General features: G+C 46.6%; 1 protein-coding gene across 3 annotated transcripts in view; it reads left to right on the forward strand.

Annotated features, from left to right (window-relative positions):
* The window catches only part of pcdh7b (protocadherin 7b), a 117,954-nt gene that overhangs the window by 60,665 nt on the left and 30,692 nt on the right, over positions 1–26,597 (forward strand). For 2 of the 3 annotated variants that reach the window (XM_036551267.1, XM_036551268.1), the window contains one exon: positions 521–737. In XM_036551267.1, the coding sequence (XP_036407160.1) occupies positions 521–737 (217 nt within the window). The remainder of the gene's footprint in view (positions 1–520; positions 738–26,597) is intronic. The other variant, XM_036551269.1, reaches the window with a different exon arrangement.

The raw sequence follows: 26,597 nt of genomic DNA on the forward strand, positions 1-26,597 counted from the left end.
GCGAGGTGCTTAACCTCCACGGGCTGCAGCGAGCGTTCCCACTATACAGATGCCCAGTCTGTGATCTCACGAGAAAATGATCAGCACCCCTAATAATTGGTGACCCTCTGTGGGATCCTTTTCTGTTAACCCTGGTGGCTCCCGGGAACGTCCACCTGCCCAGGTGTGCGGTGGGTTGCCTGCCCAGGTGCGCCGCTGGTCCAGGTGTGTGGCACCGGTCCAGGTGTGCAGCTCTGGTTCAGGTGTGTGGCACCGGTCCAGGTGTGCAGCTCTGGTTCAGGTGTGTGACACCGGTCCAGGTGTGCAGCTCTGGTTCAGGTGTGTGGCACCGGTCCAGGTGTGCAGCTCTGGTTCAGGTGTGTGGCACCGGTCCAGGTGTGCAGCTCTGGTTCAGGTGTGTGACACTGGTCCAGGTGTGCGATGCAGCTCTGCTCCGGGTGTGCTTTGTGGCAGTGACCCTCTGCACCGGGTGCAGAGCGGTGGTACTGAATGGTGACCCCCAGACTCTTTTCTCTTGTAGCCGTTCCGCCGTGTGACCTTCTCCGTGGTGAGCCAGCCCCAGGACCCGCACCAGGGATCGCTGCAGAGCTGCTACGACAGCGGGCTGGAGGAATCCGAAACGCCCAGCAGCAAGAGCTCCTCCGGCCCCAGGTTAGGCGCCCTGCCCCTGCCCGAGGACAACTACGAGAGGACCACGCCGGATGGCAGTGTCGGTGAGGGAGAACACATGGAAAATGGTAGGGGCAAGACACAGTGAGACACACACACACACACACACACATGCAGACAAACACACACACATGCACACAAACACAGACAAACAGACACACACATGCACACACACACACACAAAAACACATACACACACACACACACACACACACACACACACAAACACACACACAGTTACATGCACCATTAAACAATGGAAAAACCCATCAGTAGTGCTAGTGCACCCCGCCATTGTGTTGTGTAACCTTGGTGAAATGAAAGCAGTACAACCAGAACAGTGGTAGGATGGCAGTTAATTTAGTTTACATTTACAGTTGGCGTAGTATTCTGTTTTTGTAGCGGCGGTTACTCTTGGACTTGTGCTGAATCAGTGACCCTTTGAATTAATCGGTTTACTCAACTAGCTTAGAAGAGATTCTTTGTGGTACGAGCATTCAATAATGTAGCTACACTCTCCCACCTACTGTGGTTGGATACCATTTATCTGACAGGTTGTGTGACAGTGGTGGAACACGTAATACATTTAAGGCAAGATTTGCATAGGCTCATTTCAGGGACCGAATCTGCTTTGCTGATTTCTTTGGCCATCTAGTGTTGAGGTGGGGTACTGCCGCTCACTTCTGTGGGAGGCAGTCAGGTGCTCAGCTAGTCAGTCAGTCAGTGGTACCACTACTTCTAGACCTGCTTCCTCTATTCACAGCCTTATAAAAAGACATTTTAATGTGAAGATGTTTTATCCTCAGGGCAATACTTTGTTCTAATCTTGTTTTAAAACTTTGACTGTATCCTTTTATTTATTTTAGTCTTACAAGCGTATTCTTTGATGTTCAGTATTTTCTCTGGGTGTGAAGATAAAATCAGTCTGTGAGCTGAGCCCATTTCTCTGTGGTTTTTCAATGCACAGGTCTTTGAAGACAGCCAAATCCAGGCATTGTGAAAATCAAGACTTTAACCACAGAATAGCTTCATTTGTGCGATTCTTTTTAATGTCACTTTGCAGTCACCTCTGCTCACATCAGAACTGTTTATTGTGTCAGAATGTACCTGCAGATTTTTTTTATATATATATTTACAATGAAACACTCATTTACGCTGGTTATCAGTGTCCTCTGGAACTTGGTAAAAACATAAATTTCCAGACACAAGAAATTGTGCTGAAATGGTTTCAGCATTAGATGTCCAGTCAGTTGCATATTAAATTTAGCCCTTGGCCCGGCGCTCTTCGTAAAACCACTCATCACACACTCGCCACCTTTCTCTGTTTACCTTTGTTTTTATCTATCCTCAACAATGATCTCAGATAAGAATGAAACATTCATTTCATGTTTATTTATTTATGAAAGAGTTGCAATAAGGGAGGTTGTAATGTCAGATACTTCAGATACTTCAGTTACTAACAGTCACATTTTGCAGATGCTTGGATTTTTGGTGAGATTTCTGGAAGAGTCATTAGTGTGCATTTATCCCTTGTTTGAGAAAAAAAGAAACAAATAAGCAAATAAAAAAAAGAAAGTGGGTTGTGAAAGTGGCCCACAGACGAGAAGCAGGAGGTGTTCTCCTGGGCAGAAGCGGACTCTTAACCTTGCAGTTTTGAACACGTTGATTTAATGTAGATTAAACTCTTTCAGATTACAGTGCTGTGCCCACTCTGCGTAGGTTCAGCAGCTCCTCTGGGCCATATAACGTGGCAAATTTAGACCATACTTCACCATTTGCAAGCAAAATTAAGCCCAATTAAAGCAGTGCTTCGAAATTTTGGGTCCATGGATAAAGTAATTGGAGTAAGGAAATCAATGTAGAAGGAAGGTGGGCGCGTGGAGGGAGGGCTGTTAAATCAAAATTGCGATTACACAACTGTTTAACGAAATGCGTCTGAACCAGCCCCTCCCACTCGCGAAACAGAAGCGGTGAACGCAGGTTCAGGTGGATTCCTCAAGAAGGGGGTCCTGTCACATTGAAATCAAATGTCTCATTACTCACCATGTCTTCACTGTCATCCTGCCTTCAAACCCAGCTTTCCTGTCTAGAAGATGGATTTGAGCAGCTTCTCGTGAATCTGAGAGGAATTTTATTGATTTATTTATTCATCTATTTGCTTGCCCCGTGCAATCGTAAAACTCTGATTATGTGTTCCATTTTAAAACTGCTCCCTGTAGTTTAAATTCAGCCGAAATATCGCCGATCAAAAACACGGTCTCAGTGAAGCTTGAGTGGACCTGGAGGGAGACACACTTGGAAGTGATGCCACTTAAGCAGAACATCTTAAGGAGGCCTGTGGCGGTGACAGCCTGGCCGTGGGTTTGTTCTGTCGGGTCAGCGGTGTGATTGCTGAGAGCGTATCGTTGATGTTTCCCTACATTTCTGTGGCCTCGGCTCGTCCCTTTCATCCATGCTTCGATCACGCCGAACCGCTTTCTCTCCAGCCTTTCTTTTTGGCAGAAGCATCTCCTGGAGACTATGCAAGCCCTGATTGCACGACCATCGCTGCTTTTTCATCCTCCCTGCTCCTTTATTCGTGCGGCTGAAAAGTATGAAAACCTGAAAAGTGCACATGGTTTTTTTTCGCCTGCCTTCTCAATCTTTGCAAAAGGACGTTTCAAGGTTGGATATGTGGGTTCGCTAGATGAATCATGTTTTATGGAATAAGAACGGCGCTCTGAATCACACTAACAATCTCAAGGGGAATTCGATCTTGTGTGCACAGTACGTGCTAGCCAGCGCAGGGCTGGTACTGTTGTAGCCAGAACAAATCTTTAACAAAATAGGGAAGAAAAAAAATACACTGATAAATCACAAAAAAGTCAAATATGCCGTGAATAATAGGGCATTTTCTCCATTGAAGATTTGTAGGAAATGGAAGCTGTCGGGTTTGTTTTGTTGATTGTGGTTCAGTCGTCGCGTGAATCCGAGTGCGGCAGCGTGAGCGAGCCCGTGAGCTCAGAAGTCTTCCTGGAGCCGGAACAGACACGCAGTGCTGCTCAGTAGTTGGAGACCTTGGTCTTTAGCTAACAGGGAGATAACAGCGGCTTTTTCTGTGCAGCGCGGGCGTTCAGGGCCGTGGTCAGGAAGCAGCAGTGGATTCCCCCTCTCTGTTATGTGTGGACTGTTGGTTTTGAGGCAGTTTGCCTGGAGCGGTGAGAACTGCAGGCAAGATTTGGATGAAATCCATGTTTTGTAATTTTTAGCTTAAAGATTTCCATGGCTGGTGCTTTCAGACTGAAGGGGTTAATAAAACTGTTTCGTTCGATGGGCTTGTTTTCATGGTTTGTTTTTTTGCATTGTTAACAATGTTAGAAGACGACAGTGTGCTCCCATCTGAATCATTTTCAAGTGCATGTCCTGTCTAGCACCAGCATTATTGAGTATTGAGATGGTGCTTAGAATTCAGAGAGAATTGTCTTGTTTCCATCACACACAGCTTTAATTGGACTGTCTGTCCATATGCAATGCAGGGCACCCGATTCTTTAAAACCCATGTGTTCAGTTTTCTTAGGGGAAGAATTTAACGTTGGCTGGCAGTAAAACTCGTTACCTTAACAGTTGGGAGCAACCGCTTTGGATAGTATTGTCAGATTTTAATTACCGGTTTAATGCTCTGCAGAGCAAAAAAATGAAAATTAAACAAGTGATTTGTCTTTAAATGGTGTTCCTTTGGAAACTGGCTGATAAGAACCATTTTACAGCACTGTTAAAGTACAGCAAAAAAAAAAGCGATAATAATAAATAGCCAAACATCACCTGTCGCATTTTTCACCTGGAAGTTCGCTCTGGTCCATGGCTGTTGTCTTGTGCCCTGGCGTTCCTGTGTGCCACGCTGGCGCTCTGATCGCCCCCAAGTCAATTAAAATGTGAAAAAGAGGGGGAAGAAGAGCTTAGCAGATGGGCGAAATGCCATTTCTCCAGAAAGCATCATTAGCCGGTTGTAATACTGGTTATTATCTGTGTGAAAGATGTGTAATTGGGGGAGCGGTGTCCTGTGGGGGGGTCCTGTGGAGTGGGCCTAGCTCTGCCACCCCCGGGGTCAGCATTAGGGTCGGGAGTGTGGCGCGGGCATATCGTGATGAAGGCGTTGCAGACTGCACACTGAAAACTGCACTCTGTCCCTGAAGTGCGTCGTACACTGTGAGAGGATTATGAACTGCACGGCTCTCCCTCTCTGATCTCAGATATCAGCTTATTATTGATCAGGGCAGGGTGTGAAGTGGAACAGACACAGCATTTGGGATCGCGGCTCCTTTGAGTGGAGGCTTTCTCCTCCTAAACCCAGCTCCATAAATAGTTTACAGACAGTTACCCTGGATAGAGGCATATGCTGGATAAGAAAGAGGAAGAATGGATCTAAATGAGCGATGCATATTGTGTGGGTGTGTGTGTGTGTTTTTACTATCTGTTAATTTGACAGGTCTGTCTCTCAGCCCAGACATTGTGTACCAGGCAGTGCTCTCTGATTTCTCTGTGGAAGATGGCAGATTCAGTCTGTTGCTCCTGCTTCCCACCCTGGCCTTGTCCTCGGTGCCCCCGTTGCCTTTTTTTAGGTGGGGAGTGCTGGTCTTGCTCGCCGTTCTCTGATTCACGCGGGAGTCCCCCTCCCTGCTCCCCCGCTCGGTCGCTGTCGGTCGATAATTGCCAAATCAATGTGCAGACAGACTTCTTGTTTCTCCAGTCCTGAACGAGGCCTGTTCCGCCCCAACGTCGGCCCAGTCCTCCAGTCACTCGAGGTGATCGAGTGGCACGTGTCCCTTCCATCTAACGTCGGTCAAGGTCGGCAGTCAGACTAGATTGCCCAGGCGGGTGGGGGGGCGTTGGGGGCGGAGGGCTGTTTAACGTCCCGATGTGTAAATACTAGCAAGAGGCCTTTAAACGTTTACTTGAACCGCAGCTGTGCGGTTATTATTTATTTATATAACCGAAATGTCAAATTCTCCGCCAGAGAAACAAAAAAAAATGGAAGAAGGTAAAGCAGAGAGGAAGGAATAGAGGAATGATATCTGTATATTCATTCAGGACACTGCGTGCTCTTCCAATAACTCATTTCAGGTTTCAGAGATAGCACAGCCAAATTGTTTCCATTTTCTTCCCTGCCCATTGTATATTCAACACAGAACTGTATTTTTCCTCTTCTATTCTTTGTTGTAATGACATCGATTGTGCATTTTACTGTTAAATAGACAATGCTTTCCCCTGACAAAGCGAAAATTGAAGATTGGAAGCTGTTTATCGTTCATATATTTTGGTTTTGAACTTTAATATGTGGCTGTGATGCATTTCCTTACTGAGAAAAGAAAATCCATTACTTTCATTTACAACGACCGCCCTCTGTTAGATTGGAAAGGAAAGCTAGAGATTACTTGTGGCCAAAATAGCACAAGGCAAAACTCTGTGTCATCAAATTGATTCAAGAATATTGTCATTACAAGGAAGTGTATTCTTTTACACTGGCCTCAGATGACACCATTCGCCCAGTGGCCTACATACTGTATAAGCAATATTATCACCCGGCCTACATTTTCACACTTCCTGCTCAGTTTGGAGGGAGAGAAGGAGAGAAAGGGAGGGACGGATAGAGGAAGACAGAGAAACGGCTAGTAGAGAGGGAGAGAGAAAGAGATAGAGAGAGAGAGAGATAGAGTGAGAGAGAGAGAGAGAGACAGAGAGAGAGAGAGGGAGAGACAGAGAGAAAGAGGTGTGAAAATGTAGTGTGGAATGAATGAGTGAAAATGAGAGAAAGAGAGTGAAAGAGATGGAGAAAGACAGAGAAGGAGAGAGATAAGGTAGATACATAGAGAGAGAGAGAGAGTGGAATGAATCTGAAAAGGAGAGAGAGAGAGAGACAGAGAGAAAGAGAGAGACAGAGACAGAGAGGGACAGAAAGAGATATTAGCTTGCTGACTGAAGCTGCATGGATCTGTCGCAGCATGGAGAAGAGCCCCCGCTGGGTCTTAAATGGAACCTTTCGTGGTGTTCGACTGTTTCACAAATATTATCATTAAGAGTAAGCCTGCACAACGCACTAAAACGCACCAGTCAGGCTAACTCCGGACAGCCAGCTCCGTTTGGCTGCTGGCTATTTTCGATTCTCGTTTGTAAATTTTTTTTTCTTTTCCTCTCTTTTTTTGCCTTTTTTTCCCTCCGCCCCAGCGGTCCGCCGTTTCAGGCATCTCCCAAACACCGGATTGTGTTCCACGACTCCCTTTCTTCCTTTGTAGATTCTGCTATTCAGACTGGTTATTAGTGCTGCGCGTTTAAATATGCCGTTAATTAAACATGCGGGATCTGAAGACCAGATGGTAATGCGGGCCGCTTTAATTAAACGCATTCATATTTCAAGTGCTTGGTAGTTACTGTGCATTCAACATCCTTCTCTCCCTCCTTTTTTCCCTCTCTTTTTCCTTCCCCGAGTTGTTAAACTTTTTAAAGCCCGCTAAAGATCAGCGCTCAGACAGGAGGCAGAGCGTGTGTGGTCGCGGGTGGGCCCCTCCAGACGTGCTGATTGGCTCCATTGTGCTGCTCGCTGACGGGGCGGGGGGAGGCGCAGTGACACAGATCTGTCATCGTCTGTCCCCCCCCTCGCTGCTGGCAGCGCCCGTGAAGCCGTGACAGAGCATGACTGGCACCATGACTGGCACAGCGACCGGCGAAATCTGAAGTTTGATAAATTCGCACTGCGTGCTGTAACTGGTGGTAGTGCCCTGACCATTTTAAACGGGATTAATGTGCCGATTTGTTAAGGTTTAACAGAAAAAAAGGCGATGAGCCTCATTTTATACAGACACGCACACATATGACCATCTCAAAGGCATGCTGGATCATCTCAACCACATGTAGGACTAACGGGCACACACACACAGGATCACACACACACACACACACACACAGGATCACCCACACACACACACACACACACACACACACACGCACACACACACACACACACACACACATACACTAGCACACACAACCTGCAGAGTCTCTCACACATCCATACTGCCCTCTCGGTCCTCTTGGTGTGTTCATGCTCTGTCAGCCTCCGCCAGACTCCCCTGATTCTCGGGGCGATTACAGGATGAAAAGAGAGAGAGTTTCTGGGGCGGAGCGGCCGATCCGCTGGGCACCGGGGCACAGGGGCAGGCTGGCAGTGTGATTGATCACTGTGCCAATAAAGCGGGCAGGTATTAAAACCGCCTTCAACCGTCACGGCCACGGCCGCCCTCCCAGAGCTCCGCAAATCACATCCAAGACCCGAGTCAATAACTGAGGCAATCCGCGGGGGATTCGGGCCGGCTTTATTGGGCTGGAAGCGAAAAGGGACAACGTCATTCAGGTGTGGCTCTTTTCCAGACTCACCTCTCCAGGCTTACCTGGGAAACATTACATTACATTAATGTCATTTAGCAGACGCACTTAGCCAGAGTGACTTACTTAGCTTACAGTTTTTACTCACCTTATCCATTTATACAGCTGGATATTTTACTGAGGCAGTTATGGGTCAAGTACCTTGCCCAAGGGTACACTAGCAGTGCCCCAGCGGGGAATCAAACCTTCAACCTTTCAGTTAAAAGCCCTGCTCCTTACCATGCGATGCTCCTTACAATGCCATACTTCTGCTGAAACATGCCAAGATGGGAAGGCGACAGACAGCCATCTTTACGTTGGGGCAGACTGAAGCAGCCAAACCCCCGTCATAGTCTCCTGTTATTTGAGTGAGCCAGGGAGAGAGAGAGAGAGCTGTAGCTTGCAGTGGCATTGAACTAGCTAGTTGTACGCGGAATCCATCTGTTTCCTAAACGTACGTGCAGCAGCCTGTTTCTTCTCAGAACGTTTAAAGCAGTGGAGCTGCAGCCTATAACGTTCCAAGGAAGGGTGCACTGTTACACACAATGGAGGAAGCGTGAAAGTAATACCACAAGCAGGGAAACAGAAGTCATGGTCTGTCATCCAAAAAAAAAGAGAAATCCTTGAGGAGTGATTGAGTTGTTTGGTGAACTCCCTCTCAGGACACAGGAGAGTAGAGTGTGGCATGAGAATTGCAGTGGGCCACCGCGGTACGAGGAAACAGAGACGGCATGAAACACGCACCCCTCCGCAGATCGCCGTGCAAACTGGACCCTGCGTCGGGCGCGTGGGCGTGTCTCTCTGATGAGAAATTCAGACAATTAAACTTGTTTGGCTTGTTAGATCCTATTTGGCGGAATGCATATTAAATACCTTTTTTTTGTTTTGTTTTGTTCTGTTTTGAAGCCTGCCGTTTCTCCTGTTGGCTGTGATATCTGTGTCAGCTGAAAGGAGACGCGTTAGGGCGGGGCATGGTGAAAGCAGCCAGCCGCCTCTGGAGAGGGTAGCAGCTCCGCTGTAGGTTATGCCGAGAGAGAGTGCGCATGAGGATGCCTGCTCTGTAGCTAGAGGGTTCCAGCCTGCTCTGCATTGCAGCAGAAAGGAAGATCAAAGCCTGTGTTAGAGCAAAGCCTGTGTTAGCGCAAAGCCTGTGTTAGAGCAAAGCCTCTGTTAGCGCAAAGTCTGTGTTAGCGCAAAGCCTGTGTTAGCGCAAAGCCTGTGTTAGTGCAAAGAGTATATTAGCACAAAGCCTGTGTTAGCGCAAAGTTTATGTTGGTGCTAAGACTGTGCTAGTGCTACAGCTGACAAGAATTACTGTGGGTGTAGAGTCGGCAGGGGCAAAAGAGACACTTAGCTAATTCCCTCAGAACCGTGGAATGCCTCTCTGTCTGTCTGTCTGTGAGTCTGTTACACCATGGCTCTCTCGTGTTTTTTTCAGCTGGTGCGAATGCCTTTGTGTACGCCTGCCTCAGTGTGTCTGTCTGTCAGTCCGCTCCTCTCTTTGCGTGTTTCTTTCTGTCCGTCCGTCCGTATCACCCCAGCCACCTGCGTGTCTCAGTCGTCTGTCTGTCCGTCTGTCTCTGACGGCTCTCTCTCTGAGAGAAGGCCTGGCTCTCCCCGGCAGGCCCCAGCACGCAGCCGCAGTTAATATTTCATGGCTGTGAATTGGTGTTTCCGTAGCTTGCCTTCCTCCATTCTTTGATCTGAGATTACAGTTGTTGAGGATTGTGACAAGCAGCTCCATTTGTCAGCCGGCAGCGCCTCCCCCATCCGGGTGGGGGTACCGGGGAAGGAGGTGTGTATCTGATGTATTTGCTGTGCCCTTGTCACTGAATTGGGTGATGAATTTAGATGGAGAACATGGGCTCTGACTGTCTCTCCTTTCTGAGAGAACAAGGGGCCGGGGGTGAGTGTGGAGGGAGGGAGAGGATCCCCGAAAGGGGGGGGGAGAGGGGGGTGTAGCACGCACGCACACACATACACATGTATGCAGGCACGCACATGCACAGACACATACACGCACACACTTACGCACACACGCATGCAACAATGAATCAGTCTGAAATTGGATATTTGCTGACCCAGCACATGCAGGAAAGCATCTCCCTCATTACAGGCGTGGTGCACGTGATGACATTGGCGCTGTTACAGTGAGGTTTTTTTGAAGCGTTAGCGTGGAATACGAATGGCCCTCGTTTGACAGTCATTAAGTCACAGTGGTGTTACTGCACAGGAATGTGTGAGTCAGTGTGGCTGGCATTATCATAAACAAATCACAAGCACCAAGGACACAGAGATGCTGGAGAGACAGAGAGAGAGCTAACTAACAAAGGGCGTACGAAACAAATCATTTGCAACAGGATGCCCAGAAAAGAAGCCACAGCATAGCGACTTCCTCTCAATTGCATTTGCCAAACGAGGTTAGTTTAAACAAATCTCCTGTAATTGTGTGCTGGTGGGGGAAAAAAGTGGTCTCTCAGACGCTTGGTTGCAGACTTCTTTAGGAATTTGCCTGGAGGAGACAGGAAATCTGGTTTGCTTCTCTGCAGATTTGAACTTAACATTCAACAAATAAGATGAGAAAAAAACAACACTATATGAGCCCTTTTTTGTGTTTAAACAAAGGCAAGAAAAAGAAATGCGGGAAAGGTTTCTCAAAATTTGTGTGTGCAAGTGAGTGTGAGTGCATGAGTGCATTTGTATGTGTGTGTGTGTGTGTGTGTGTGTGTGTGTGTGTGTGTGTGTGCGCGTGTGTGTGCGCGTGTGTGTGTGCGTGTGTGTGCGTGTGTGTGTGTGTGTGTGCGTGCGTGTGTGTGTGTGTGTGTGTGTGCGTGCGTGTCTGCGTGTGTGTGCGTGTACGTGTGTGTGTGTGTGCATGTGTGTGTGTATGTGTGTGTTTGTGTGCGTGCACGTGTGTGTGTGTGTGTGTGTGTGCGCCTGTGTGTGTGTATGTGTGTGTATGTGTGTGTGTGCCTGTGTGTGTGTGACAGGGATGAAAGTGGTTTAACCTCTGGCTCTTTTCACAGCCTGCTAAAGCCCTGAGATTGTATTGTCAAATCGGTTAAAAATAAACCGCGATTACTAAACCTTTCTGACTTCACGTTTCCTGAAGGAGAATGAGTCAGCTGCAGGGGAATCCAAAGCAGTGATGTGTTTCCTGACCCTAAATAATGTGTAAGGTCTGTGGCATACACCGAGAAAAACACACATGCAGACGTGCAGCGGTCAGGCCTTTTTAAGATCTGAGTGAGTAAAGCTGCGGAGAGCATGCATTTTACATAGGTTGCATTTTTATTGCATTTTATATTGTGGCTGTGCTGTAACCCTGAGAGACTGTGGTCATGTACTTGTTTAGACTGTACTATTCGATGGAATAAACAAGGCTGAAGAAGCCACAGTTTTATTCCGCCATTAAATGAACGGCCTAAAATCTATACCGTTAGCAGCACTGACAATAGCAAGCAGAGCCAGGCACAGACAGTAAGAATTTCATGTAAAATAGTATGGTCCACTGACCAGTTTGAAGCTTAATTTGCTCTCCTGTGACGCCTTTAACTGACAGAGATGGCATCTGCATAGCTTTGGTTAAAGTTAAACGGTGAAGGACAATGGGAATAAATGAATAATTAAATGGATGAGAGTGATTTCTTACCAGGATTTTCAGCCACTTTTTTTTCCTCGCATTTTTCATGTTTGAAATATTTCATATCTAAAATAGATGATGAACGGTTATGACACGAGGAGCCACATGGGACCCCCCCCCCCCCCCCCCCGATCCCCCCCCCCCCCCCCCATCGCATGCGCACCTCTCTCCAACAGCACCAAAAAGTGAGTGTCTCTCAGCTTTGCTTGGCTGGGACTTCATTCAGTTCACTGCTGGCAGGACCACGGAATAAATCTGTCTCTATATCAAGATGTATTGGTGGACTGTCAACAGCTTTGGCAGGAAAGAATGAAGGAATGTATCATATTTCCACAGAATCAACACCACTGCTACATGTAGACTTCTCTTTTTTTTTCCTTTTTTTTTCTCTCTTTCCTTTTTATAGAAATAGATGAAAGCACCTTTTGCAGGAAGAGGATTAGCTGTTCCTCTGTGCCTCCAAGGACACTGGCTAATGTTTTGAATTTAAGGAAAACAGACAGACAAAATGAAAGGAAGACTTACAGTAGGTATATCTGCCACGGAGTGGTACTGTAAAATCTATATGGTGTCTATACTGTCCATCAATGGTCTAATTTGACCTTCAGTAATCTGACTGGAACTCCCAGCTCACTGCTATGAATCATAAGCACCTATTCAATAAGTAACAGTCCCTCAAGCATTACAAAGACGGTGTCATATGTATGCCTGACAATCCTTAAACAGTTTTTATTTAAGCGTATTGTTGGAGTTGTGCTGTTCATCCAGTACAAAATAACTAGTCAGGTCCATTTTCTGGTGGTTATTTAAACTGTGTGGAAGAACAGCTGCCATTTCTTTCTTTTCAGTTGGACTCCAGTGGAGGTGCTTGTAGACGGGTGTTTGCTTGGGTCCCCTGTCTTGCTCAGTTTTGGAAAATAAAAAGGAGAAAGCTGAAAAAAGAAAGCAAACATTCAGAAGCAGAGCAAAAGTTTTTGGCCTTTGCTCTTGCTCGCCTTTGATTAAGGCTTGTAGTTTTAATAATAACTCTTTAATACGCGCCGGACTTTGTGAATGTTCGGATCACGTCTCCATGTTCCTTTGTGATTCCTCTCAGAGTTACTGACAGTTCTTCCACAGTAATTCAATGACTCCTTTTCACACAGCTGTGGCAGTGACAGTCATTTTTATGACACACGCACACGCACACAGACACACACGCACAGACACACACACGCACGCACACACACACACACACACACATATTGCCCCTAGGGGACAGGAGGAATGATCTGCACATAAAAGAGTGCACTAATGAATAAACATTTTATTATGCTGTTGAGAAAATGCTTCCAGTTATGCGTGCAGTAACGTGTTGTGCAAGGTCTCTGCAGCTCAGACGGAGATACTGAAGCATCAATGAGCCATTTAGACTGTACTGAAAGCTCTCAAGTTCAGCACCACATGGTCCATTGTGTACCATTCCAAATGGGTTACCCTCTGTATATCCACACCACTGAGTCCATCACTGTCTATCTATCTATCTATCTATCTATCTGTCTATCTATCTATCTATCTGTCTATCTATCTATCTATCTATCTGTCAGCGTCTAGCTTTTTTGGTTGTCATAAATGTAATACTTGGAGTGAGTCCATTTGCACGTTTCTTTCTGAGGAGCTGAATACTGATTTCCTGTACACAGTCCATGCGTCTGACTCTCACTGCTCAGGTTTCGTCCGGTTCAGACGTCTTGCCTCGATGTTCGGCTTCCTCTGATGTCCCCACCTCTCGTTCTGTGAGTTTCGTTTGCGCAGAAAGGACGGAGGGCGTAAAGAAATGCCTGCTGTAATCCTGCCGTAGCGAAAAGCTCTCCACCCAGCGCCAGGTGCAAGGTCTTTTCTTCACCTTAGGGACAGGCAGACAGAACCACAGACAAGGCAGGCATTTGCAGTGGCTTTCCTCTGTACATCACCACAAAATGCGCGCCTTCCTTTATTATGACAAAAGAAGTAATCCGACAGAAGAAAGAGAGAGAGCACCAGAAGGCAGAGTGACAAAGCCGTAAGAAAGGACGAATGTAATGAAGACCAAAAGGGGACTCGCTCAGTTCTGTCAACATGACTGATAAATAAGAGAAAACATAAAGTCCTCAGAGAATGGACACAAGGTAGCGTGGCACTTTCAACACAGCAGAGCAATTTATACTCTCTCCCTCCATAGAAAAAATGGTAAACATGAGCCATGTGTACAAACACAGGAAGGCACAACTGTTATTAAGGTTTTTTTATGGCTTGTTTTGGGTTGTTTTTGTTCTGTTAATGTCAGACCCTACTTCCCTCCAAGGGGTGTGATGAGAACCCACAGACACAGTAACCAGCCGCCATGGGGATCTTCCCAAAACATGCAAGCCCCTGGAGCCAGGAGTCATTGCAGTGTGACATGTTCCAACAAACATTTCATAACCACCTCCTTCTCTCCAGAAACAAACATAGGTAGTTTTCTACAGAGTAGTTATGATGGGCATATTGTATTTATTTTTAAACATATTTTTGTTGAAACTCAGATTTTTTTTTTCCTGTGTGTGTGTAAGGGATTTCTCGGAAGCTGAGAGAATTTTTATGAAATGTTCCTGTGAATCTTTGCCTCTCCCTCCATCCCCCTCTCTCTTACTCTCTTTCTCTCTCTGACTTTATTGTGAAATTCTGCATTGTTTCCCGGCTCCGGTTGCATATCATCCTCTTGGCTTGATCATCCTGATCTGACGAAAGGAGTGACATAATAGGCAAAGACGCCTGTGTGTTTCTGCAGTGGAGAAACAACGACAATACACAGCATCTTAATCCGGATGATGGGACCACAAATCTCAGCACAATACCGCTAAATCCCCCCCCCCCCCCCCCCCCCTCAAAAAGAAACATACAAACAAAAACCTGGAATTAAACTCCACAATCAGTGCGCAAGCCAATCAAAAACAAGAGGCATGCAGAGGAAAAAAAATAATAAACTGTGTTAGAGAGGTAGATAGAAAGGCTGGCGGCAGAGAACATGGATTCCTGCACACGAGCATCTCTGACCATCATCTCTGTCCTTGGTTTAAACCTCAACGGTAAAGCCTGCTACACGCCATGTTAACCGGTCTGCTGCCAGACACTTGGGGGGGGGGGGGGGGGGGGGGGGGGTTGCAATTGTGTAATGGTCGAAGGGCTTTTGAATATGCATTGCTTTCCACATGCCTAGCCTCTTCATACACAGGGAGTAAGGTGCAGGGATCTTATGTAAGAATGCAGCCAGCACCTTATTATTCTCCCTCTGGTAAAAAGGTAGAAAAGACAATTTCCTTGTCTTCTCTTGTTTTTTTTGGGGTTTTTTTGTTCTTTTTTTTCTGAGAAGAGCTGAGGCATAGCTCCAGTCAATTTGGCCAAACGATTTGTTAATATTGATAACAAATTCAAGGCAGGATTGCTTTTTCAACATAACCGTGTGGAACCTTTTTTTTTCTTTTTTCTTTTTTCTTTTAGTGGTCTGGTTGTCTCTAATATTGATTGCTGTTCGATTGTAAAACCCAAAGCAGACAGATTGTTTTATCAGAACCTGTACGGACAGAGACATGGAAGGAGGTGACAGCAGAATGCCGTCAGAATGATATCAGCATGCTTTACACTGCTGTTTGTACATAAGTGTGCCATCCAATTCCCCTAATGAAAAGCTACTAATTCATTTAAACTTAAATAAAACTAAATATGATGAACAAACAAATACACAAAATAAATGGGTAACATGGGAGAATACTGATACCTCAGTGCTCATGTTTTAATTCCTGTTTGGTGATTGCGGAATAGGATTGTGAAACATCCAATATCTCAAAACTAAGAGATGGCATGCTTATTTTTAATGCATCCACAAGTTATACATGCCACATAATTTATATTATTTTTATCCCTTAGCAGTTTTAAGTGTTTTGTGCTACGGTTCTCCTCCTTGTCTGTCAATATTAACCGGTGTAGCAAGGCTGGTGAAACTCTGGTGGAGCAGAATGAGAATGAGTATAACTTTGATTCATGTGTACGCTGTTATTGGCCAGAATGCCATGAGGGATCACTTCCATAACTTTATTAAGGAACACATTAAAAGTGAACAAACACCAGCGGTCGATAGTCAGTCCTGGGTGTGTTGAATATTTTGGTTTAATGACCGCGGAGAAGCGGCCCACGGAGTTTAAGTTTTGCCCTTAAAGACGAGCGGAGCGACCTTCACCTCCTCGTGTTGTGAAACTGAAAACATGCCAGGAAAACATAAATCACGGTAATCCCTTCGCTGCTCTGAGGTTAGGGGAGAGACGCATTGTCAGAGCTCAGTCTGCTGTTCCCCCTCCCCCCCCACTCCCTTCACCTTGTTAAAGCCATCCAGGACTTCAATTCGCCTAGTTTTTATAAAAAAAGAGCGTTTAAAGCCATCTGCACACTGGCATAGTTTTAATATTAATCAAAAAACGGCACCAGATAATCCTCTTCCACACCAGATGGTTTGGTGAGAAATTACATTTTTTCCGCTGTTTTTTTGTGTGGTTTTGTTGATTTCATTTTGTTCTTACATGTATTAGACTGGATTATTCTGATCCTATTCAGGAGACACAAACTTTAGACATTCTGAATCTGTAATCTATTTTTTTGCTTGGCTTTTCACATTAATCCCTCCTATAAAAGTGGGCAGTGGTGGAAGCCCTGCATATTGTGAATGTGATGGTGAAAACAAATTGCTTTAAACCTAGATGGGCGTGCGGGGTTTAGCTGCAGTGTAAACTCCCATGTTGCATTGCTGCGGAGGAAAGCGTGAATAATGCACTGCTCTGTACTGCGTCCCTCCCTTTCATGTACACCCCCAAGGAAAAGAAATTAACTGAAAAAGGTGTGTTTGTGTGTGTGTGTGTGTGTGTGTGTGTGTGTGTGTGTATGTGTGTGTGTGTGTGTGTGTGTGTGTGTGTGTATGTGTATGTGTGTGTGTGTGTGTGTGTGTGTGTGTGTGTGTGTGTGTGTGTGTGCGTGTGCGTGCGTGTGTGTGCGTGTGTGTGTGTATGTGTATGTGTGTGTGTGTGTGTGTGTGTGTGTGTGTGTGTGTGTGTGTGTGTGCCCCTGTCAGTGTGTTCCTCCCTGACCTTATTATTATATAGTTATAAAAAGTGCAATGCAGAAGGGAGAATATCATTGCCATTCAGATGACTTTGAAGAAAAAAGAGAAAATGCATGCTGGCTGGAAACAGCCCTGCATTGCTTCACCCTGACCACACAGGGTGAGCGCTGGGGGGTCCAGGTTTAAGGAAACGTCCTGTCATGGCAACCTGCAGACCGAGAGGCGCGGGAGGTGTGTCTGTCACTGTGCCACCTGGCGCTTCCTGGCCTATGCGGGTTTAATGGCTGATCTGACCCCGCCTTCATTCCCTGCCGAAATCCATGCTTTTCCAGTAGGGTTAGAGTTAAGGAATCATACCTTACAGTCACTACCGATGGGAGGGCAGGACTTCATGAGCTCTCTATTGGGTGGAGCTGCTATATTCTCTCAGTCACTGACTCATACTAACCATACTGACCATACTAACCACTACTTACTCACTACGGAAGATGCTATGGTTTCTGTAGACTGTATTTCATTGCATTTCAAGTCAGTGCATTCCTGATTGCCCTTGATACCCTACACGCTATAAAGTTAGCCCAGGGTTTCTGCTGAGTTTCTGCAGGTTTAGTGCAAAGCTTTGCTGTTCATTTGGTCCTTTTCTTTTCCTTTTGCTTCATGCCCAGCTGTGTGAAATCGAACCCACAGCCAGAGACAGGAAGGAGTGAGCGTTTTCTCCACCCCATCCTCATCGTTTTCGGCACATCGTAACGTGGAGTCGTGTTTGATCTCGGTTGGCCGCCGGTTGCTCGTAATTGTCTGTTTTCCTGCGATCTGCGGTATCGTTGCGCTGTAATCGCCCTGCGCCTTGCAGCAGAAGGGTTATTTCTGGCATTTTGGATTATTTAATTGCGAAGCCGCGCTCGCCGGTCGCGTGCATGTGTCAGAGCCTGAGCAACAGCCTCGTGTCCAATTAATGCAGAGTCATTTATCACGACGAGGCCGTGCTGCAACAAACACTATTAATAGAATTATAAGGGCGCACTTCCTGTTTTCAGCACATGGTAAAGCTGCTGGGCTCCCTTCGTTAAGATGGAGCTCCTCCATGGAGAAGCCTCCCCCACAGGACTACAGGAAGGGTGGACTAGAGGATTGCAAGGTCACAGGATCACGGGGTGCCCCTCGTCATCCGCAAGGACTCCTTAGGTGCCACCTGCAAGCGCTCCCATATTAGTGCCTGCTGTGAGCAGCAGGGCGTCACCAACAGGGCATCACACCCGATTTTCACTGTGGAGGGATAGCGAAAAAGACCTGAAAGGGTTGGAGGAATGCATCTCCGTCCTGCATGCTTGGAACTCTTTCTGTTGCCAAAAAGTTGCTGCAGTTGAGCACTTTTGTTAAGGGTAAACGGTAATCCATCCAAGTAAGCACGGTTCTGAAGCTGGTGCAGCAGGCAGGTTCTGACAGCAGTATGAGGGTTCTGATAACAGTGTGGGAGTTCAGATATCTGGTGTCAGTGCCAGAATGCGGTGTGCAGATTCTGACATTCAGACATTCACTTTCTGCTGTTAGCATGCCATATGCAGGTTCGCGTGTATCAGTGCGCATTTTGTGGTTGTAAAGGGCATTGTACGTAAGCTCCGGTACAGTGTTCACTATGTGGTTCTGGATTTAGTGTGCTATTCATGCTATTCTGTTGGAGGAAGGTAAGCAACAGGCAAGTTCTGCCAGCAGTGTAGTGTCAGTATACAGAATGAATGTTCCATTGTCTGTATGTACACTCTGGGGTCAGAGAGGTTTTTATACTGATAAGCGTGGCGGGTGTAGTGACAGGGAGGTTCTGACGCTGGTATGCATTGTGGTTTTGGTGTCAGAAAGACTCCTTTGCTAGTATGCATTGTGGTTCTGGTGTCAGAATTTGCAGTGTACAAGTTGTTCTTGGCCGTTTTTTTTTTTTTTTTTTTTTTGAGAATTGTAAAGTTGGTACACTGCTGAGGTGTTAAGGGTTCAGTGGAAACTAAAGACCAGAAATGAAGTGGTGTGCAGAGTTTGGCGGGCTGTAGGACAGGAGGTCGTACACTGTGGAGGACAAAGGGCTAAAAATCTCTGCAGCCTCTGAGCTTTAGTGCCTGATGAAGAAAGTACAGACACGATGTGCAGAGAGATTTCCACCCCGCTCCGTCCTTTCTGTGGTCTTTTTTGGAGAACTCCTTCCCCTGCTGTGGGTGCTGTCTTGACTGGCGTCTGTAATAATGGCTCATTATTTCCCTCTCCCTGTGTTCTTGGTCAGGTCTCCTTTACGTATTTGAGCGGTAGTTCCCCTGTGCTCTTTTCCCATTGTTGTTAAATGAACACATCCTAATAATTCTGAAATTCAGGAAACACACTGTGTGTGTGTGTGTTTGTGTGTGTGCATGTGTGTGTGTGTGTGTGTGTGTGTGTGTGTATGTGTGTTTTTTCTATTTTCTTTCTGTTTTTTTTTTTTAATGATTCCTCATATCGTAAAAGCCTTTTTCAATCTTGGATGGCCCAGAGAGCCGGAATAAGCTTACCCCAATTGCTTTGGTGGGAAGCGGTTTGCCGTGCAAGTAGGTGCCAATCCATCGCAGGGCTGTCACCCCAAATGGTCTCTGTGATGCTGATTGCCGGGGCAGGAGGGATGGAGGGGGGGGGTGGGGGAGGGATGCGGTTTCATCGTCATCGTTCCGAGCTCGGCTCTCCTCCTGGCCGCGTCCTCCAGTCTCAGTGAGGAGCGGGAGGTGAGGAATGCACAGAGGTAATTAGACAGGTGTACTGGCACATTAAGGGCGGCGGCCCAGCTCTGCTTACACGGATTTCATGGTCAGCAGGCATCGAGGCGATGTCCATCACCCGGCCGAGGTGCAGTCAGAGGGAAGATTCAGCCAGGAGAGACGAGCAGAAGTGGGTCTCTCAAAAGGAGCACTGTGTGTGTGCACCTATCAGAGCAGACCTTTGCAGTACGAGGCAGCTAAACAGAGCCAATTCAAGTGATGACTGCCTCACATGCACTTGCACCTTCGGTGCGCAGTGTAACCAGGAAGGCACTGTGTTTTTGTGATATTTTGACACTGTATCATTGCAACGGCGCTTTGGTGTTGTTGCTTTTGATTTAACTATGTGTGCTTCTATCAGTGAGAGGATTGCACTGTGTAGTCTGTCAGACATGTCTTGGCATGGGTAGATCATGAGTGTGGTTGCTGGGAAAGCAGCCATGTACAGCCTCATAAGGATATTTTCTGATCGAAGAGAATCCTGTCACTAATCAGGTTTCTGTCGATCCCAGACAGTGACTCTGTTGATCGCACATGCTGTTCGGGCCCCACAGTCGGCTCTCAGCGCTCCTCTCCTCTCTCCCCTCATTTATATATAGCATATTGAGTATAAGCGCTGTCTGTTCAGAGAAACAAAGAGCGGAGCTTGTCTAGCGCTGCAGAGATGCGTGAGAAGATGTGTCCATCATGCAAGCGCATTATTTTTAGCACCTTTCCTTTTAGGCGGTTCTCCACAAGCACGGCGCTGCGGACGAAAGTGCGTCACCCGTCTTTTAAAAGCAGGGCTGGTGCGTCAACCAGAGAGCGCACTTCACAGGCGTCGATACAGCACGTACGCGATCTGGAAATGCACTGTTTATGCACGTCCAGCATGTTTTTCTTTTTTTTTTTACCGTGTCAGAGACAACAGTGCAGTCCTACACGGCATAAAAGTGTGCGTGAGCCAGTTTAGCTTCCTGCCACAGAGCTAAATGGGATTTAAAAGAGAAGTGGAGGGGAGTGACATAAACTGCGGGAATTAATTGTCAAAATTAGAGAAGCTCTGAAGAGAAAAAAGAAAAAAAGAGAGACACAATATAATGAATTAAATGTTTCCTTTCATGAAGTCATTGATAAGGTCCGAGTAAATGATTCCCTATGACTTAAGCCTGGAAATGAAGTCCCGTTTTTCAATAGGAATAATTACAGGGATGACAGTTGATCCCCGCTCAGCGCAGTTCTGTGAGTCCCCCGATCCATTCGGGAGCAGGAAATAATCTGGCCGCCGAGGACTCGGTGACAGAGGGACGTTTCCAAAAGAATCTCGCAATTAAAGCAGCCACAATGTATCTATCTTCTCCAGCTAATTAAACGGATTTGAAAAAAAAAGGGAAGCAAGAGCAAATTTAACGGTTTCGTGACTACAGCGCTACCGATAGGCAGGACGGGAGCAGCGAGTACCTTCCTCACCCAAAACGGAGCACTCATAAGCCTGCTGTCACTGGCTTTTTTTGACAGTGTCATAAAAATATGTATGTCCTGAATGAAATAAGCCAGGGCCTTGCGGCAAAAGGTTTGCGTCTGAGAGAGGGAGCTGAGGTCCGGTTCGGCCGATTCCATCATCCTCCCCCGAATGGCAACACTTTGCATAAACACAGGATGTCGAGCAGCATAGCGGGAGAGGAGCACTTTGGTGAAACAGGAGTATCAGAAAACAAGAGGGAGTTTTACAGCATGTGAGTATTTTGCTGTCACTGCGATTGGCGTGGAACAGTCATCCCGCCTGGCAGGGCGTCTCCCAGTGACCTCCTGGCAGGAAGTGGTGTCGCCGTGTGGAGAGAGGGCATTGGGGTTGCGTTAACATCTAGCGCTGCCACAACGAGGAATGGAAGAGGCAAAGCACAGCGGCGTTCCTCCTGACTCAGCGCTTCATCACATGTTCAGGGTGGGGGTGTGTTTCCATGACCCTTTCTTTGACCTTTGACCTCCGTGTTTACATTGCCTCTCCCTGATACCACCGTGTTGTGGATTAGAGCCCTGGGCCAGTCCTGCCAAAGACAATGTAGAAAAGGCAAACTTTTTTTTTAAGCTCAGCTGTCAGTTCTAAAGTAGCAGCTTTTAGTAATGGCTCTGACACAATACATTCCCGTGGGGTTGGTATATACTACAGTGTAGGCTTTTTTCAATGACAATGTTAAGCACGCTTTTTAAAAATAACATTGAATTGTTAATGCGAGTTCATAAAATGTTATTAAACCCATTTGCGGTTATTGGTACAGTGTTCCTTACATTTGCGGAATATTTTCTGTGCGTGCTGCAGCCACCACCTGTCTGTCTGTCTTTTGAAAGTCTCAGCTGAATTTAATTCATTTTAAAATGAATGTGAATTATGCAATATTAGCAGAAATATGACAGCTGTAGCTCTGACCTTGATACACTTTGCTCAATGTCAGAGCAAGGTTTTTGCACTTCAAAAGATTTAGGCAGTAGCTGAAGTCATTAAATTTAATGGTACAGACAGACTCTTTTGAGGCATAATTCCAATGCCTTGATGTTCTCAGTTTTGGGTCCAGATCACTGGTAAACAAGAAACCGCCTTGAGGAGAGAGAAAGAGAGGGAGAGAGAGAGTGAAAAAAAACTAGTTCAAATCTCTCCAGTTTATCTATAATCAAAAGGGGTCAAAAGTTTCAATTAAAAACTAAATACAGCCACTGGTGAAATGAGTTTTTATTCAGGACTGTTGCTGAGATCAGCTGTGTCCGTTTGAAGCAAATGCGTCAAAAGGACTACAAACAGTCTCTGTGGACTCTCTCTCTCCCTCCCTCCCCTGCTCCACCCCCCCATACCAGCTTTCACATATTCCTCTCAGACATCATTGTACATTCAGTGACCCTTTTGTCTCAAAAAAAGGTCCTACCCCCTCCTCTTTTCTCTATCTCTCCCTCCTCTCTCTCTCTCTCTCTCTCTCTCTCTCTCTCTCTCTCTCTTTCTCTCTCTCTCACTGTCTCTCCCTCTCTCTCTCTCTTTCCTTTCTTTTTCTCACTCTTTCACACACGCATACCCACACACACTCTCAGGGCCTAATGGCAGGTTGATCCTGCAGTCACCTGGCCGTTATGCGGGGCCGTTGTGCGGAGACAGCAGGACTGGAAGTACGGTGAACTTGGCTGACTTGCCGAACTTGGCGATCCTGGCCCTGCATCTTTTCCAGAGAGCTGCAGGCCCCGCAGGACGCTGCGTGGTGCTGGCGAGGCGTTCTGGTGGCACGGCCATTTGGACAGAACTTGTCCTGGGAGTTGGACCAGTGAACGGTCACGTGTCTGATTAATGCAGAATAAACAGTATGCTTGTATGTGTGTGTGTGTGTGTGTGTTTGGGAGGTCAGGTATTAATTATTTATCTTTTATATAATTATTATTGAGAATAAATTATTAATAAATCCATAACAAGGATTATTATTGGTTATTTTTACTTTTCTAATTTAGTCCGTGACTGACAGCAGTGAGGCTGGATCCGTGTGGAGCTGAAGTCACTGCTCTCTGCACCAGAGGGTCCTGAGTTCAGACCTCAGGAAGCCCCCTCCCCTGTGCATCTTGGTGCTGTGCAGGGCAGGGCGTGTGAGCGTGCGGGGATGTGAGGCCAACGTCGCGGGAGTTCACAGGAGAGTGAACGGCGCGTTCGGCGAGGTGTGATCCAGATTGTTTCAGACGGAGGCTTTGTCTGCCTGGGGCTGTCCCGGGAGGCTGTGTAGGCAATTTCGCCCGGCCTCATCTGCATTGCTTACTGGTATAAAAATGCTGTCCGAGCAAATCAGCGTGCCGAGTTCAATGGGGGGGGTGGGGGCGGGGGGCATGTTTGCAGCCATTTTGCTCAGAGAGAAAGGTGGAGAGGAGTGGAAGCAAGCCTCGCTCTGGGAGTGAGGGAGAGAAAAAAAAGGGCCTCGTCCAAACCACTCCGCTTCTCAAATCAATTGTTTAACAGGGTAGATTTTCCCGGCAGTTTTAATTTCATGAAGAATGAGTCTGTTTAATCTGGCCCTGTTGGTATTCAGAGCACGGCGCCGCCACCCTAGAAGTCGATAGATTTCAATTTCAATTTCAATTTGAGCGCAAGCTCATTTTAAGCAAATCAGATGGGTCACTTAAGAGGAATACAGTATGTAAGAATTAATTTTAGATATTATACCGCAGGACGGATGAATGGTTTATTTCTGAGGGGCCGATGCCAGTGTTTAGATTGAAATGGACACCGCGCTTTGAGCGGGTTCGGCCCGACGGATACCTGTTAGCCCGGCACTGCGTTTCTCTCTCTGTTGTGCTCCGCTGTTTGCAGCTCAGCTGATGGAATGAAGAAAATGCGGAGACGCTGGTATTGACTGCAGTCGCGGCGGTCCGCGCACACCGGCGGATTTGGGAACATACGGGCTGCTTTCTTTATTACAGTAGGGAAGGAAATAAAGAAATAAATGGACTCGTACAATCGTGCGAGCCGAAAGGAGACGGAGGGAACGAATGAAAAGCTTTTCGCTGGAAATGGATGCTTGTGAACGTGTTTGCACTGCTATAGAGACGAGTGTGAGGTTGGCCTGGCTATCTGGAGATGGCGGGGATGGCACCCTTTTGGGTGTGACTTGGTGGCCTTTCACCGCGATGGGTCTCAGTGCATTAAATGTCCCCTTTTTGTGGGTCTCTTTCAGTACCTCTTCTCCACTACTGCCCCAACTGCTGCAATGTACTCACGAGTGCCCTCATACAAGAGAGAGACCAGTAAAACAGAACAGATAGTTACTGACAGAGGCTGAAAAAAATATCACGCTTACTTACTTATTTACATATGTTAACCCTAATTTTAGCTGCCTCAGGGGCATAGGAACCAGGGGGGACAGGGGGACACGTCCCTCCCAATATTTGTGTGGGCTGTTTTTGCCCCCCCCCCCACCTCCCCAACTAGTTCCCCAATAAAACAGGCCTGTGGTATATAAATTAATTTCTCTAAATGAGTAAAAACATTATTTGTAGTCGTCACAACAACCGGCAAATTTAGAATGAAAGTGTAATTTGGAAACGGAATATGGTTCTCCCTGATCACGTTTTGTGAGCGGGTCACTACTGACTATCATTATCAAAACGCAAGCACAATCAACATGAACCTAAGCCTTAAACATGGACCTGCCCCCCAGGAAAAGAAAGAAAAAAAAAACAGACATTAGATTGTTTTTTGGAGTAGACTACTGTAAGTACAGTAGATGATATGATAGTGATAGGCGTGGTTGGATTTAGGGGGTCTCTGGCCTGGGAACAATGTAAAGCTGCTTTGTGACAACTTGTGTTGTAAAAAGCGCTATACAAATAAAATTAAACTGAATTGAATTGAATTTATTTAGTGACCAGTTTCACGTTAGTCATCTTTTAAATAATTTGGCAACAGTCAGGATATATGCTCCTTTAAGGACTGGGATTATGTATACAGACATAAAATTCATAGCAAGTTGCCCCCCCCCCCCAATATCAAGCTCTCTCCTACGCCCTTGAGCTGTCTACCTCGATAGCGAGCGACTAGCCAAGTGACTGTCTTTATGATTTTGATCCAGATTCAGGACCATGCAACCCACTAGCAGCAGGTATTGGTGCTTTCCAGATGTGGCCAGGATTGCGCATGGAGCATCCAGTCAACTGTGGAGGGCTAAAACAGATCTTCCCTGAGTGCTGTGGTGCCTCTTCTAGCATCTTATACATGTCTGACCTTGCTACTCAGAGTGATTATATTCTTATCACATTAGATTCTTAAACCATGATAAATGATTAAAAAGATATGGCCATTCTCAGGGTCTCACGGTTTTCTGCTGTAACACTGACTGCTTCGGTTGAATCTGGAGCTCTTGTTTGGAAAGGTTGTTGACACCTTCTCCCCAGACTGGTTTAGACAGACAGAGCAGTGTTTGAGCCGGGCATTCACAGTCTCCTGGTGCAGACTCAGTTTGAGGCACACCATTGACCGTAACTTTATCAGCCATTGTAGGAGGGTTTTTTGTTAGGTTAGTTTTTATGTGTGGTTTCCCACAGTGTGGGGAAATACAGCATCAACCAGCATGAAAATGGCACTAATTCAAAGGAATATGTAAGTGAAATAAAGTATAAAAAAAGACCATTGAGGCTTGTGTGGAGAGGTGTCTGCAGTGGTCCTGCAGTGTCCGCTTTCATATGTGGGAACTTACTTTTCTGGTCATTTTTCATAGGAGTCGGTCACAGGTCTGAGCAGAGGCTGGAGATACAGGTAGTCTGTAAACGGAAACAAACACCGGCCGAGCAGCTTACCTCAGATCAGAGCCGGTGGGGGGGGGGCTCACACAGAGTGGATTGTGTCTGAGGCTGTGGGGCGGGCCGAGTCTTTGCCTCTCTGTGCTGTGAAAGGGACTAGAGGCAGAGGAGAAGGGTTTCGGGGGGGGGGGGGGGGGGGGGTTTCGGTAGAGGACAAGTGTGCTGTGTTCTTTGGTGGCCCAGTTCTGAGAGCGCTTGACTGTGGCGCATGGACAGGGTGGGGGGGGGGGGTGGAGGGTGGGGGCAGGGGGGGCTGCCTTCTGCAGGATGCTACCGCACAAGTACTCCCGGCGACTTTATTTAGTCTATCCCCAGTGGCGGCGCAGGGGTCCGACAGCCAATGTCAGCGTGACCGAGGCCGCGGTCCCAGGCCCCCTGGGAGAAAACGCTTCTCCTTCCTCTTCACAGACCACTCCGACGGGGAACCTCCTCTATCCCATCAGCCATTTCGCTCCTCCACTCTGCTCAGTCTGCCTGTCCTTTGCCTTACACTGCTTTCTGTCTGCATGAGGAAGGAATATCCGTTTGCTCTGGAGAACACAGGAAGAAATAAAGACAGAAAGAGAAGAAATGGATTTACTTTTTAATTATCCAGTCTCCAGATCTCCTGTTTGTAAATTAGCTGTTTTTTATTTTTATTTAATCCAGTGCTTTGAAACTGATATGGCATAGAATTGGAAAAAAAGGAAGCCCAGTTAGTTACACAGTGTGTTTG

Source organism: Megalops cyprinoides, chromosome 18 (assembly GCF_013368585.1).
Source record: "Megalops cyprinoides isolate fMegCyp1 chromosome 18, fMegCyp1.pri, whole genome shotgun sequence".
Taxonomy (NCBI): domain Eukaryota; kingdom Metazoa; phylum Chordata; class Actinopteri; order Elopiformes; family Megalopidae; genus Megalops; species Megalops cyprinoides.